Source organism: Equus przewalskii, chromosome 25 (genome assembly GCF_037783145.1).
Source record: "Equus przewalskii isolate Varuska chromosome 25, EquPr2, whole genome shotgun sequence".
Lineage (NCBI taxonomy): Eukaryota > Metazoa > Chordata > Mammalia > Perissodactyla > Equidae > Equus > Equus przewalskii.
Genome location: NC_091855.1, coordinates 14732602 through 14745990, shown reverse-complemented (window position 1 = coordinate 14745990; position 13389 = coordinate 14732602). Strand labels below are relative to the sequence as shown.

The 13389-nt window shown below is 41.5% G+C and overlaps 1 protein-coding gene across 6 annotated transcripts in view; it reads left to right on the top strand.

Annotated features, from left to right (window-relative positions):
• DCAF5 (DDB1 and CUL4 associated factor 5) overlaps window positions 1-13389 on the top strand; it is a 112741-nt gene that overhangs the window by 95103 nt on the left and 4249 nt on the right. For all 6 annotated transcript variants that reach the window (XM_070594128.1, XM_070594126.1, XM_070594124.1 and 3 more), the window contains exon 8: window positions 9693-9820. In XM_070594128.1, the coding sequence (XP_070450229.1) occupies window positions 9693-9820 (128 nt within the window). The remainder of the gene's footprint in view (window positions 1-9692; window positions 9821-13389) is intronic.

The window sequence follows — 13389 nt, the reverse complement described above, 5'->3', positions numbered from 1 at the left end:
CAGCCTTCCTGCCACTATTCTGACGATCCATCCACATTCTTTTCATTTTTCTTGTTCATATGTCTTTCCTTTTTCTTTCTATTCCTCCTTCATATTCTTTTTTCATTCCTTTTACTATTTTTATAATTCAGTACTTCTTATGAAATAATACAGGTACATAATTTTAAATCAAACAATATTACAAAGATTTTTTTTTAAATGCAACAGTTCCTTTCTCTTCATATAACATACACACAATATCTTTGAATTTTCAATTTTGGACATTCTCTGTTGACTTTATACTGTTGAAAGGAGCCAGTTTCTCAGAATAGGAATCTTTGATCTCCTATTGGGGGGTATTTGCCTGGGAGTTGAACTATGGTTCTAAGAGCCAAATGGGGGAATAGTGCTGTGGATCTAATATCTATACACAGGTTTTTGTTTAATCCCACCCCCAGCTGTGTCTGGTGTCCCCAGTCCAAAACTTCTTTAGGTCAACTCCGGCTGGCAACCCTCAGGCCTCTGCTTGTGTGGGGAAGGGGCAGTTTCCTGGTCGTGTGTGCTCAGGGGAGGTGTATGATGGCGTAACTGCTCCTTATACAGGCTTTCAGCTAATTCTGATTTCGACTTTACCCTTCAACCTGTCCTCAGGGATACTTAGCCCTTCTCATTTTTATATGGAACCTTCATATTTTTAAATGTTGGCAATTAATTCATAGTTTAAAAATAATATTCAGCAAGGTTCAGCAAGCCAAACATAACATATGAGGGGCTAGATGCGGCCCATGGGTTCCAGCTTTGAATGCTTAGATGACAGAAAGCCCGTCAGGAAATTCCTAATCTAATCTACTGCCTCTTTGACTTAAACAATATGGAAGGAGGCTGAGCTCGCTCTCTCTGCAAGCCAGTTAACCTAAGATACTAAGGCAGGCTAATTCAGGGAAGCTGGCCTGCTGTTATGTGCCTTAATGGCATAATCAGATGACAAGCAGTCAGCATTTATTGAATGCCTGCTGTGTGCTTCACAGTACGTGCTAAATGCTGAGAGAACTAGATGGAGAGCAGTCCTTAGTGTGAGCCAAAAGCAAGGGCATCTTTTTTATCCCAGTCTCCTATTCAGAAAGACTGATAGTCACTGGGGAAATTTTTCTGCTACACAAACTCCAAAGGGATGAAATTTATTTATTATATAAACAGTACTAACTTCACAAATTGGCTAAGTAATTTGCATAGGGCTTCCTAGTGAGCTGAGGAAATCATTTCAAGATGTAAGATGTAATTCCACCGTAAAACTTGCTACCTGGCAAGATTAGGCTCCATTTTTCAGTTAATGTTAAATAGTAACTCATTTCTTAAAATCTCTTTAAAAATCAGAGGAAGGAATAGAACTGGGAATTGTGCTGTAGCAAAGAAAAAGCTCATCAGAATATGTTTTACACCTTGGAAGTACATAGGAAGAGCATCTGTTTTTATATGATAATTCTGAAGATAAAATAAACAGACTGGCAGTTATGTATAGAGCTGATGTGGTGTGTTGGAAGGAGCATTAGGTTTAAAATCATACCTAGATTCAAGTTCAGTGCAGCCACTAACTATAGCTGACTGAGTGATTCTGGGCGGGTTATGTAACAGCAATTGTCTGAGCCTCCGTTTCTGCTGTAAGATGGCCCCCTCCCCACCGCCTCGAATCATGAGATGATTCAACAGTCTTGGTAACTTTCTGAAAACTCTGTGCTTTCAAATGTAAGACATTTTTATTGCTGTTTATAATAAGATCAGTGCCCATAGATCCATATTTCCAAAGCATTTGCTCCCTAGTACCTTAGGTGTGGAAGTAATGGATTTGGTAACGTGTGGCAGAGGTGGGTGTCTCTGGAAAATATTCATATTGCCTTCTCCTTCCCTTTCCCCTAATTCTTGTTGGAAAGGGCTTTAGGGTTTTCATAGATAGAGTTGCTTCTCCTGAGAGATGCTTCTACACTGAGACCTTACTATTTATGGAAAGAAGCGTAATGTAATAGAGTTGGAAGGCCTGGGTTTAAATTCCTGATCCATTCATCTTCTAGTTGGAGGCTTTGGAAGAATTGTTTTGCCAAACTTCTGTTTCTTTATCTGTAAAATAAGAATATTAACAATGCATACAATAATAACGATAGGTAATAATAACTACCTTGAGAGAGATTGTATGAGGGTGCTCAGTAGTTATTCAGTGATTGTTACTTCTCATTAAAGCTTTCTCTCTCTGTCTCTTTTTTTTTTCTCTTGGTGAGGAAGATTCACCCTGAGCTAACATCCATGCCAATCTTCCTCTATTTTTTTTTAGTATGTGGGCCGCCAGTACAGCATGGCTGCTAACAGAGTGGTGTCAGTCCATGCCCAGGAACCAAACTGGGCCACTGAAGTGGAGTGTGCCAAACTTAACCACCAGGCCACTGGTGCTGGCCCACATCAGCAGTTTAAGAGCAGGGAAGTTATATGACAAATTTTTCCCTGAATGGAGGGGAAAAACATGCAATTTCACTGCCAAGTCACTGCAGCCACCCCCACTGCCAGTAGGACAAGGAAATAGGCTGGAAACAGCTATAAATGCATTTTCACGGGTCTGCATATATGTGCATGCTCTGTCTCTCCTTCTTTTTCTAGGCATGCATTCACTCTCAGGGAGTTAGCCCTGAACATGTGCTTTTTTCTCCCATATCATTGGAAGAACAACTGTTTTTAATTGGTCACAAGTAGTTGGTTGCAAACACGTGAAGTACAGATGATGAAAGAAGAACTTAGTATAACTGATTTTTTTGTGCAGTTAAGCATTACTGTCTGTGGAGCTTTTTGAGCTTTACTGACAGCACTGGCTGTCCCATCTGGCTTTTCTTAACTCTTAAGTGGTTCTCTGATCCCCAGGAGGTAGCCACTGCTCTCTGTATTGTCAGTACCCTGATTGTACTTCTCTTTATGGTTTGAAACTTGGAAACCCTGGGAATGTTCACTCGGGCCTTTTGGAATTGCTAAGACATTGTTTAGACAACTCTTTTAGATATAGCAAGGAAAAGAAGTAACCCCTTGCCCCACATAGCAGTAAACTCCTTGTTCTACCGGTAGAGTCAAGAATGAAATAGATTCATTGCCTCAACAGGTCCAAACCTCATTTTGGGAGATAATAGCTTTAAACTTCTCCTTCAAGCCTTGTTCCAGAGAAAATGATGAGGGGATTTACTTCAGTTTATTTACTTATTGAGTATCCTTAGATAAGACATTGTGCAAAACCATATGGGTGATTGAAAGATAAACACTTTCTTGCTCTCAGAGAACTTCCAGTCTAAGAGGGATGAGGGTATGTGTGTGCGTGCACACTAAATTTAAAAGTGGGTTCCAACGCCCATAAAAAACATAACTAAGGAGGGCTTGAAGAGATTTGGGGGATCAGCAAAGTTTTCATGGAATTAGCATTTCGGAGAACAATGAGGGTTAAGTAGAGTTTTAGCCCCTTTATTTCTCTGCTTTTACTATAGTAAAAACTTTATAAAAGAAATATCCAAATTTGACAGCAGGAAGATGGAGAAAGAGAAACAGTTGGATAATCCACATGTTGGATGATGGAGCCCACTAATGGAGATTGGCTTTTTTCCTGCATGCTTATATTCCACAGTCTGATCCACTCACATCTTTTCATTCATTCATCAAATATTTATTGAAAACCTACTATGTGGTGGGCACTAGAGGCTTGTGATACATCAGAGAAACAAAAGAACCCTGCCATCATGGAGCTTACTTCCTAGCAGGGGAAACAGGCAGTGCACAATGGACACAATAAATTATGTAGTATGTTTAAGAAGTTAGAGCTGCTATGGGAAAAGAAAAGGTAGAGCAGAATAAGGGGGATAGGGAGTGGGATTGGGGGGTTTAGGGGAGTGCAATTTTGGATAGGATGTGCATTATAGGCCTCATTGAGAAGGTCACATTTGAGCAAAACTTCAAAGTGGTGAGGGAGTTAGCCATGCAGAAATCTAGGAGAAGAGCATTTTAGGTAGAACCAGAATGAAGGTTCTCAAGTGAGAATGTGCCTGGTGTGTTTGAGGAACAGCAAGGAAATCACTATGTTGAAGCAGAATGAGACAGGGGGAGAATAGTACGGGTTGAAGTGGGGTACGGGCCTGTCCAGTCTTATAGGCTCTTACAGTGAGGGAAATGAGGAGCCAGCAGAGAATTCTGAGCAGAGGAGTGACATGATCTGACTTGTTTTAACAGCATCAGTCTGGCTGCTAAGTTGAGGATAGAAGGTGTGAGTGGGGCTGCCAAGGACAGAAATGAGGAGAACTAGTAGGAATCTCACATAGTACAGGTGAGTGGTGATCGTGGCTTGAAGCAAGATAATAGGGCTTGGGTCTACATATATTTTGAATGTAAAACCATCAGGATTTCCTAATAGATTAGATTGGGAAAGAGGGGGAGCAGGTAGAGTTTGCGATGTCTCTTAAACCTCCAGGTAGAGATGTTGAATAACAGTTTGGATTTGGAGGTATGGAGGTCTGGAGTTAAAGAGAAAGGTCTGAAACAGATAAAAATGTGCGTTTTGGTAGCGTATAGGTAGTATTTAAAGCCACAAGACTGGATGATATCGCCAAGTAAGTGAGTATAGCTAGTCAAGAGAAGGGGACCAGGGACTGAGCCCTAAGACCTTCCAGTGTTAAGAAGTCAGGGAGAGGAACCAAAAAAGAAATTAAGGAGTGATCAGCGAGGTAACAGGATCACCAAGAGAGGGTGATCCTAGGAAGGCAGTGAAGAAAGTGTGTCAAAGGGGAGGGAACTATGTTGAATCTTCCTGATAAGTCAAATAAGATGAGTAGGATGAGGATTGAATTAACCATTGAATTCTTTGGTGAATGTCATCAAGCCCAGATATTTTTGTTTAGGCAAGGAGTAGGTAATTACAGATATTTGATGTCCATTGTATTATTGGAATAACCACTGTTACCTGATTTTGCAACTTCTCCCCCTACAAAGTAGTACCACTCCTTTATGTATTTACTCACCATTCTTGCCGTATTAGTACATTCTGCAGGATTTTGTTTGATACCCTAATCTAGAGCTACTGGATAAAGTTCTCCCATGAAATGCTGAAAGTATTTCCTATACCATAATCTGTCTTTTTTACCCAGTATTGAGGGTTTTTATACCACTCTTAACAGTGTTCTCCACTAATTTCAATTTTTTTTAATTTTTTTTTTTTTTGAGGAAGATTAGCCCTGAGCTAACTACTGCCCATCCTTCTCTTTTTGCTGAGGAAGACTGGCCCTGAGCTAACATCCATGCCCTTCTTCCTCTTAATTTCAGTTTTAACAATCACTTGTTAAGTCCTCCTTATATGCCCAACTCTGTTCTCGCTATCTTGGATGTCTCGACATCTAAATCTTGGAAGATCAAGGATATTTACCCTCTTCATGAGGGCCAGTACTCTGTTGCTTGGAAATGCAAATTTATCTCCTGCTGTCTTAATTTCTTAAATTGTCTTCCATCAGCCCTTTCCAGTCATCTAGTCCCTATTCCTACTTCCTTCTCCCTAATCTCAGTGTTATCCACTGGTTCTCCTACCCATTCTCACAAGAGTGTTTGTCCTACCCATTAATTAATGGGTTACTAGGAAGGGGAGAAAAATCCAAAGACTCTAACAAGAAAATATTGGTATTTTATCCAGGTTTATTTGTGATTTATTTTAGTACAAAAATACTCAAATGTCCTGTTCTATAGCCCCAAGTTGAGGACCACTTCCCAGCATAATTCATAAGTTACTACTGTTAGACCAAGGCATCAAGAAATCTTGACCAGGTTGCTTTTAGCTTTTGAGTTGAAAGCATAGTCATTCTTGGAGGACTTTGTGGAAGCAAATGAAATTGACAAGAAACAGAAGTATCTGAAGTTGGCGAGAAATGGGAGTGGTGTCCTGACCTTTGAGAGGCCAGAGGGGACAAATCTCTGGCTGAATGTTGTATAAAGAGGAGCATAGGTAGGAAGGGGAGGGAAATGAGGACGTATACACTTAGCCGCTTGTCTTCTCTGCAGGAACATTTGGCCTGGGCATTTTGGAAAGGTCTTTATCAGAGTTCTGAGCAGGGTGTTTTCTCTGAGCCCCATGTGTTTCCTGGGATCCTAGAATCCCCCTAAGATAGTGAGTGAGTCACTGATGCTGGAGTCTTATGAGATGGCCCACTCGTTTTCTTTTCTGAGGTCTTTCAGTAGAATAGATAAGGTGATTTATAGCCTTCCCCACCTCCCTAACATCCCTTCTGAACCAGAGAAAAATGGGATATGGGAACTTTGGCCTTGACTTATAAAAGAAATCTACAAAGTGGTAGCAACATGTTTGGCTGAGCCAGCCAGAGCAGATGGCCCAAAGAAATGACCATTAGTCTGTACAGAACTATATAAACAAATGACAGCTCAAGGATGAGTAAAGTGCTTTTTCCTGGGTATGTGCTATTTTATTCATTGGTACCCAGTATTAGTGATTAGGTTGTGAGTCAGGTCAATAACCTGGGGTGAGGTTGGTCCTCAACATGCCCTCACCCACCGTCCTAGAGATGACCCTGAAGGGAGTTTATGCAGTTCTTGGAAAAAATATTCCCTGCCTAACTTCTTCCAACTTGATCCAGCTTTTGATGGGCAGGGTCTGGCTAGGTAATGGAGGAGAGGAGACCCCAAGTTCTTACTGATATTAGCATCTTGACTTTAGCCCTTTCAGACTAAATAAATCTATATCTGATTTATACAGATCTCCAGGACTGATAATTTATTCTCTAACAATCATTGTATCTAAACTGTATAGTAGCTGCTGTACTGAATCATTTGGAAGCTGGAAACCAGGAAAGGGACTAAAAAGAACCTCTCTGAAGCCCATTCATTGCTATGATTCTGTGTACACAGCCTTGGTTACCTCAAACAAATGGCAGCAAATAATTCTTCCTGTACCTCTTTTCACCATCCATCTCTTGGCTCTGTTGACTTCCTCTTCTTTTTCAGATGTCCTAGGTACCTGTTTGGGTGGGAGGAACACCTTGTATTAAAATTGCTGCCAAGAAGAGAAACCAGATGAGGTCACAGTGCATGAAAGAGCAATAAAAACAGTTTTTCCATGGTCTGAATTTTCAAGCATTGATACCCTTCAGTTATTCTTTAGGTCTCAAAGTTATGGTAGTTGTATTCCAAGTAGCCTTCAACAGAAAGATTAGTTTAGTTGATAAACTTTAGTTCTATGGTAGATGATTCTTTAAGACATGAGACCCTCTATCTTTCCTCCTTCGGTGGTACTTATTCTAGAATTGCCCTCTTCTGAAACACTGTCCATTCAACAAGTGCTTACTGAGCACCTACTTGAGTTCAGACCTTGCCCCCCAGGTTCTAGGTATGCAAGAGATCCAGTTCTACTCTCATGCACTATTCACTGTTGGCAATGTGATGAGATGTTCTGTGGTCATACTGTAGAACTTGCACTCAGGATACCATTGGGTAGAGTCTCCTCTTTCTCCCTTTTTTCAATTTAAGACTTAAAAAGGAAATCAACCTATATAATAACTGTGAGAAAGATTTAGAAATCACTTACGAGCTTCTGGCTCCATCCCTATTCAAACCGTTTCGTCTCTTAAAGGCCACTGATATGGTGGAAAGGATATTAGGCATTATAGCCAAACAGACTCTGGTTCAAATCCTGGCTCAGCCAGTTACTAGCTCTATGACTTGGAAGAAGTCACTTAAATTCTCTGAGTCACTTATGTTCATTTTCTTGGAGGCAGTAGAATTAAACAAGAGACTGGCACTAGGTGTAACCTGAAGTTTCTTTGCTAGTGACCAGTCCACTGGGGATATAGGTAGGAGTAGGGTGTTGGAAGTGTGGAATTCAGAAGAGACCTATAAGCAGGAATGCTACTTGTTGAATCAACCTTATATAGAAAAGAAGTAGACCCAAAGGAACTCCTTGGGGGTGGTGAGATCCCTATTTTGAGACAACTGTTTTAGATTCCCATGTATCTCTTTTCCTTAATTCTCTCAAATTTATTTTTATTTTGACCAGTCTCAGGTTACCTTTCCCTCCTCCCCCTCCCCCCTAGGAACTCACTGCACTCAGGGTGCCTAGGGTTCCCAAGTGGCATCCTACCTTGGTGCTTAACCTTTCCTGATCCTTTTTCTCCATAAAAACACACTAGTTCTATATCCTAATCACTCTCTTTTCCTTTATGGTTTATTAGCAAACTTGATGATACTGGGCTGAGATATGAATAGCTTTAAATGTATTATCCATCCTGGATAATTCAAATATTAATAATGTCAAATATGGGAAAAAATTTAGGCAAAGGATGTTTTTGTCACCCACCAAGTAGAGTAAGCACCTAGTGCTAGCCAAGTTGGCACCACCAAGGAGCAGATCGGTAGTCTGAAATCTCTTGCTGTCATAGAAAAGATATATACATGGCAATAAAGAGGGATCTCTTCCGTGAGGCAAAAGAGGAGTTGTGTCAGGAGGCCAAAAGCAGAAGACACCTTCTCCAGAACCAGATTATTTCTGGAGAAGGGATGTCGTTCTAGTCATTTTCTCTCCAGACACTGAGATGAGAAATGTTTGGAATGAATGTTTGGACAAGGTGGAATTAGGAGTGGGGTGGAGGCATGTGGAACTGAAACTGTGCCTGATTATACTTTGTGCCCTAGGGGTGCAGTGCTCCTGGTAGAGACTAAGAAAGTATTCATTGCTTAAGTAGATGAGCGTTCATTTGTTTGTGTCTGAATGCATCACATTTTGCCAGTTGGCCAGGAACACAGGTTGGCCTATGTGTACCGAGCTGTTGATGGTTGCTCAGAAGCAACCTTGTTCAGGCCTTGGGTACATGTGTTCTGTGTGGGTGTGATACCCTTGTCAGTGAAGCTAAACCTTTGAGATTATCCCAAGTTTATAAATGATATCTTCATCTATGTTATAAGTTCCGGGCCTCTGGGATTTTTCTCAGTCATTGAAGAAGAAAGCCTAAAGGAGGTCTTTAAAATACAGCTTTCTGTCAGTGGCCTCTAGATTTTAATCCATACACGGTATCTCTAAGGCCTGCTCTCTAATTCAGATTCTCACTACTTGGGCTCTGCTTATTCTGAAAGTGACCCAAATCTCCTTCCTTTATCCTTAGTTCTTCCTGCTATCAGGGTGAAGAAAGGATTTCTCCATCATTTTCCCAGTGGTTTTTGTATGTTTGTTTTGTTTGCTGTCTTCATCAGAAATTAAGGACAAATGGATCAGACATGTTTTTTGTGCATTTAAGTAATTATGTGCTTCTGGTTCTGCATGTCCCTGGCTCAGCTGCCTAACTGTCCCCAAGCAGTTCAGTCTCATTTTGATCCTGACTGGCCTCTTCTAAGGTAACACTTGGATTCTATCTTGGAGATCAAAAACAAGAAATGTTTTAAGTGGCTGTGGCTTCATTGACAATGGATTTGCAGTGGGTGGGCGTGGGCAATGCTTAAAGGCTAAATAAAGGCTCTTGGTAAGAGCACATATGCTGAGAGATATTTCATCTTCCCTCTTTCCATAGCAACTTTATCAGTAAGATTAAGCATTAGGCTGGTGGTATAGTTAAAAAATCTCGGCTCCAGTTCAGAGCTGTTTGTCTGCCATTACTGGAACCTATTTGCATCCATCCGTTTCATCATTTGATTTTTGTTTCCTTCTGTCTTCCCAGGTGGCATTGGTAGGGTGGTCAACGGAGCCTTCATGGTGCTGAAAGGGCATCGGTCTATTGTTAACCAGGTCCGATTTAACCCCCACACCTACATGATCTGCTCTTCTGGTGTAGAAAAGATTATCAAGGTGAGGCACCTTCCCCTTCTGTCCTTTCAGAGAAATTACTGCAATTCATAATTGGAAGAAACTAGAACAATGTATGTAGGACCTCATATCTAAACATACTAAAAGTCTATCAGAATTCTCAGTTATTTTGATATATTACAGATTGTTGAAAAATTGAAATTAAAAAGAGTGGTTTAAACCCTCCTTTCAGGACCTTTTTAAAAAATAGTCACTAGGCTTTGAAACTAGACACTACTTGTATGCCACTACATTTCCACTGGCCTTTGATCTTGAGACTGATGAATTCTGCTTTCTAAACCTCATCTGGAGATTGGGAAGCCACCATCACCTCAGTGACTCAGTATGCACTTTGCATTAATTGCTGTCCTCGTATGGCACAGATAACTAAGTGACTGTCAGAACCATAGCTCAGTCATCTCAGGGCATATCAAAACCACTACCTGTGGTTGTGATTGAGGCCAAACACTTGCATCAACTGTACTTTGACTGAAGGAACTTAACCCTACCAAGGAATACTTTTAGAGCCTGCAACTGAGAGACCCAGCCTGACCTGTATCCATGAAAGGATGGCCCACTGCCCATCACTCACATTCGGTTGCTAGTAACGCTTCTCCATATCTGAGAAAATGAAGGTTTTGGAGCAAATGATGTAGTCTTAAGGACCCTGTGATGACTGTTAAGTAAGGATAGATGATATGCCTCCCCAAAAGTTAGAACTCCTCTTTTTTTTCCTAAAATGTCATTGAAAACCTGAGGGAGGTTTCAGGAAAAAAAAGTAAAAATTGGTTTGTGATGATTTGGTAGTGTTCATTTTCTTTTGTTCTTTTTAAAAAAAAAAAAAACTGTCCAGAGTTAAACCAAGTTGTATGTGAGGCAGGGGAAGCTATCAGAAATAGAATGTTGGAGTACGGATCAATATTTTTATTTGTCCTTATTCCAGCTTCCTTTATTTGGGTTTTGTTGGTCTTATGGATTAGGGCTGACTCACAGTTGCACGCATTTCCCCATAGGCCTAGAACAGGACTTCTAGACCATTTTTACTTTTTCTTTTTACAGGTGATGAGATTTAAATTATAAATTAACTGTCTGGGGTTAATTATACAGCTAATGAGCAGTAAAGCTAAGATGGAGCCCTGTTCTTGTTCTTTCGGCGTGCTGCCACACTCAGCATGCTAGTGGGAAAGCACAGGCAGCTGATGCCCTGCTGGATTTGATCATCTTAGTAGTCCTTCGCTGTCTCTCGCATTGCTTTCCCTTCTCCTTTGGCCTATGACTAATGGGTTGGCACAGGACCATGTACTCTCTAGGCCTGTTGATGTCATTCTCTTTCTCAGAGAGCTCTGCTTGGGCATCTCCTTTAGAAGAGAGATTCCTGCTTGGCCATGCACTCTGGGATGCTTCTGTGCTGAGTCTCCCCAATTACTGTTGAGTCAATTGGCATTCTTACCCTAAAGGTCATAGGTTGGAAACTAGCCAAGTTCTCAGAGGAGAAAAAGAAGGAAATGCTTTCTCAGTGAGATTATTCAGACTGAACTATGGAGCTCACTGCTTCCAGCTGCCAATGGGGTCTGAATCTTGCCCCACCAGGAGGTATATTTAGCCATGTGAAACCTTAAGTCAGTACAGTTAGTACCCTTGAGTAACTCTTTGAGTCTGTCTCCCACCTGTCAAGTGAGGGTACTAACAGTGACTTGCCACTCTTGTAAATTACCTTGTGAATTACCTGTGCCTGACGATTTCTGACTACTTTAGTAAATGTCCCTTTCCCAGGCCAGCCCTATGGCATAGTGGTTGAGTTCACATACTCCGCTTTGGCGGCCCAGGTTCACATGTTTGGATCCTGGGAATAGACCTACACCACTCATCAGCCATGCTGTGGCAGCCACCCACATACAAAATAGAGAAAGACTGGCATGGAAGTTAGCTCCGGACGAATCTTCCTCAACAGCACAACAACAAAAGTCACTTTCCTGCTTGCTATTTCTGAGAGATCAATGGCTCAAAGAACGTCATCCCACCATGTTCTAGTCCAGCCTGAGACCTGCTTTTCTCTCTCTTTCTCCACTTCACTCCACCTTCTCCCTGTCTTGTCCTTTACTACTGCCTTTCTAGCCCAGAGGGGAAGAGCCCGTTGTCAAGGCCAGCCTCTTCTCGCTCATAACAGGTCTTCTATCCCCCTGAATACCCACACATAGCAAGAGGGGGTTCATTTTGAAGTTAAATGTAAGGCAGGGCAAGATGGAGCAAATGGCTAACATTTTTGTCAAAGACCAATATTCATGTATTCACCCCATGTTTGTGATATTACGTATTGTGTGCCATTTGTGCTAGGTCCTATGAGGAGCACAAAGGTAAAAAAAGGTGAGGCAGGTCCCCCTAGGAATTGATGACCCCTTAGGAGAGACAAGAAATAAAGATAATGAAAAGTGTAAGGTACACAAGAGATATAAACAGAGTGCTGTGGGAGGAGGGAGAGATTTTTTCCCATCTGGGGTAATCTCAGTCTAGGTAGTATTTGAACTAGACTTTGAAGAATAAAGACTGCAAGAGGAAGGTGAGGGGTAAGATAGGAAGAACATTCTAAGTAGAGGGAATGGAATTTATTTCATTGAATCAACAAATATTTATTGATCACCTACTGTGTTCCAGGCATTATGCTTATGAATGAATGCTCAGAAGCAGTAGAGTGTCAGACCTATTCCGAAAAACAGTGGACAAAGTGAAGAACACAAGAAGGGAGGACTGAGTTATAAGGCTGGGAAAATAGTCTGGAGGTGGGCTCACTGGGTCTTGGAACAAGAGAGTGTGGAGAGCTCTTGAATTGCATTTTAGGTCCCTATCTGTGTAGTTTTCCTCGGAGACAGACAAATTGCTAGATTTAGTATAATAGCACAAAGAGAGGAGAGGGCTTGGAGCTGCCGCATCAAGCATGCCATGGTCACTGAGTAGATCAGAACACTTGTTACTTCATTGCTTTCCGTTTTGATGATGTTGGGATGAGACTTGAACTGCATCTTTTTCCTCGGCAGCCTCTTGAGCTAAACTTTTCACTGGGCTTGGAGAGAGCTGCTCCTCCCTCCTCCTCTTCTCACGAACCTTGGCCATGAGGAGGCAGTCTCACCACATTCACATGTGACAGGAAGCTGTGTTTTCACTGCTTCACTTCTGAGGTTTGACTTGCAGTGTAAAGAAATAAACAATTTCACAAATGTTTGAAATTGATATTTTAAGCATGAGGACCAAGATAATATGGAAGGTCAGGACTTGTGGTGTTGAAGAGTCCCTTTGAGGATGGCTCCAAAACTTCCTGGTTGAGGTATTCAGCTGCCAAATGAAAGAGAAAGCACTACATTTTTTGGTGCTTTGGTATAGGTTATAGCGTTTCATCCTTCTCATTTCTACAGATGAGAAAAGAAGCTTTTAAGGGTGAAGTCATTTGCCCAGGGCCATGTGAAGTGGTGGAGCTGGGCTTTCTTACCTGTTCTGCCTGCTCCCACAGTTCTGTGCTACGAGTCCCTTGAGGACTGAGGACCGGCTGTCTGGGATGGGGATTTTGTTCTGCTCCAAAT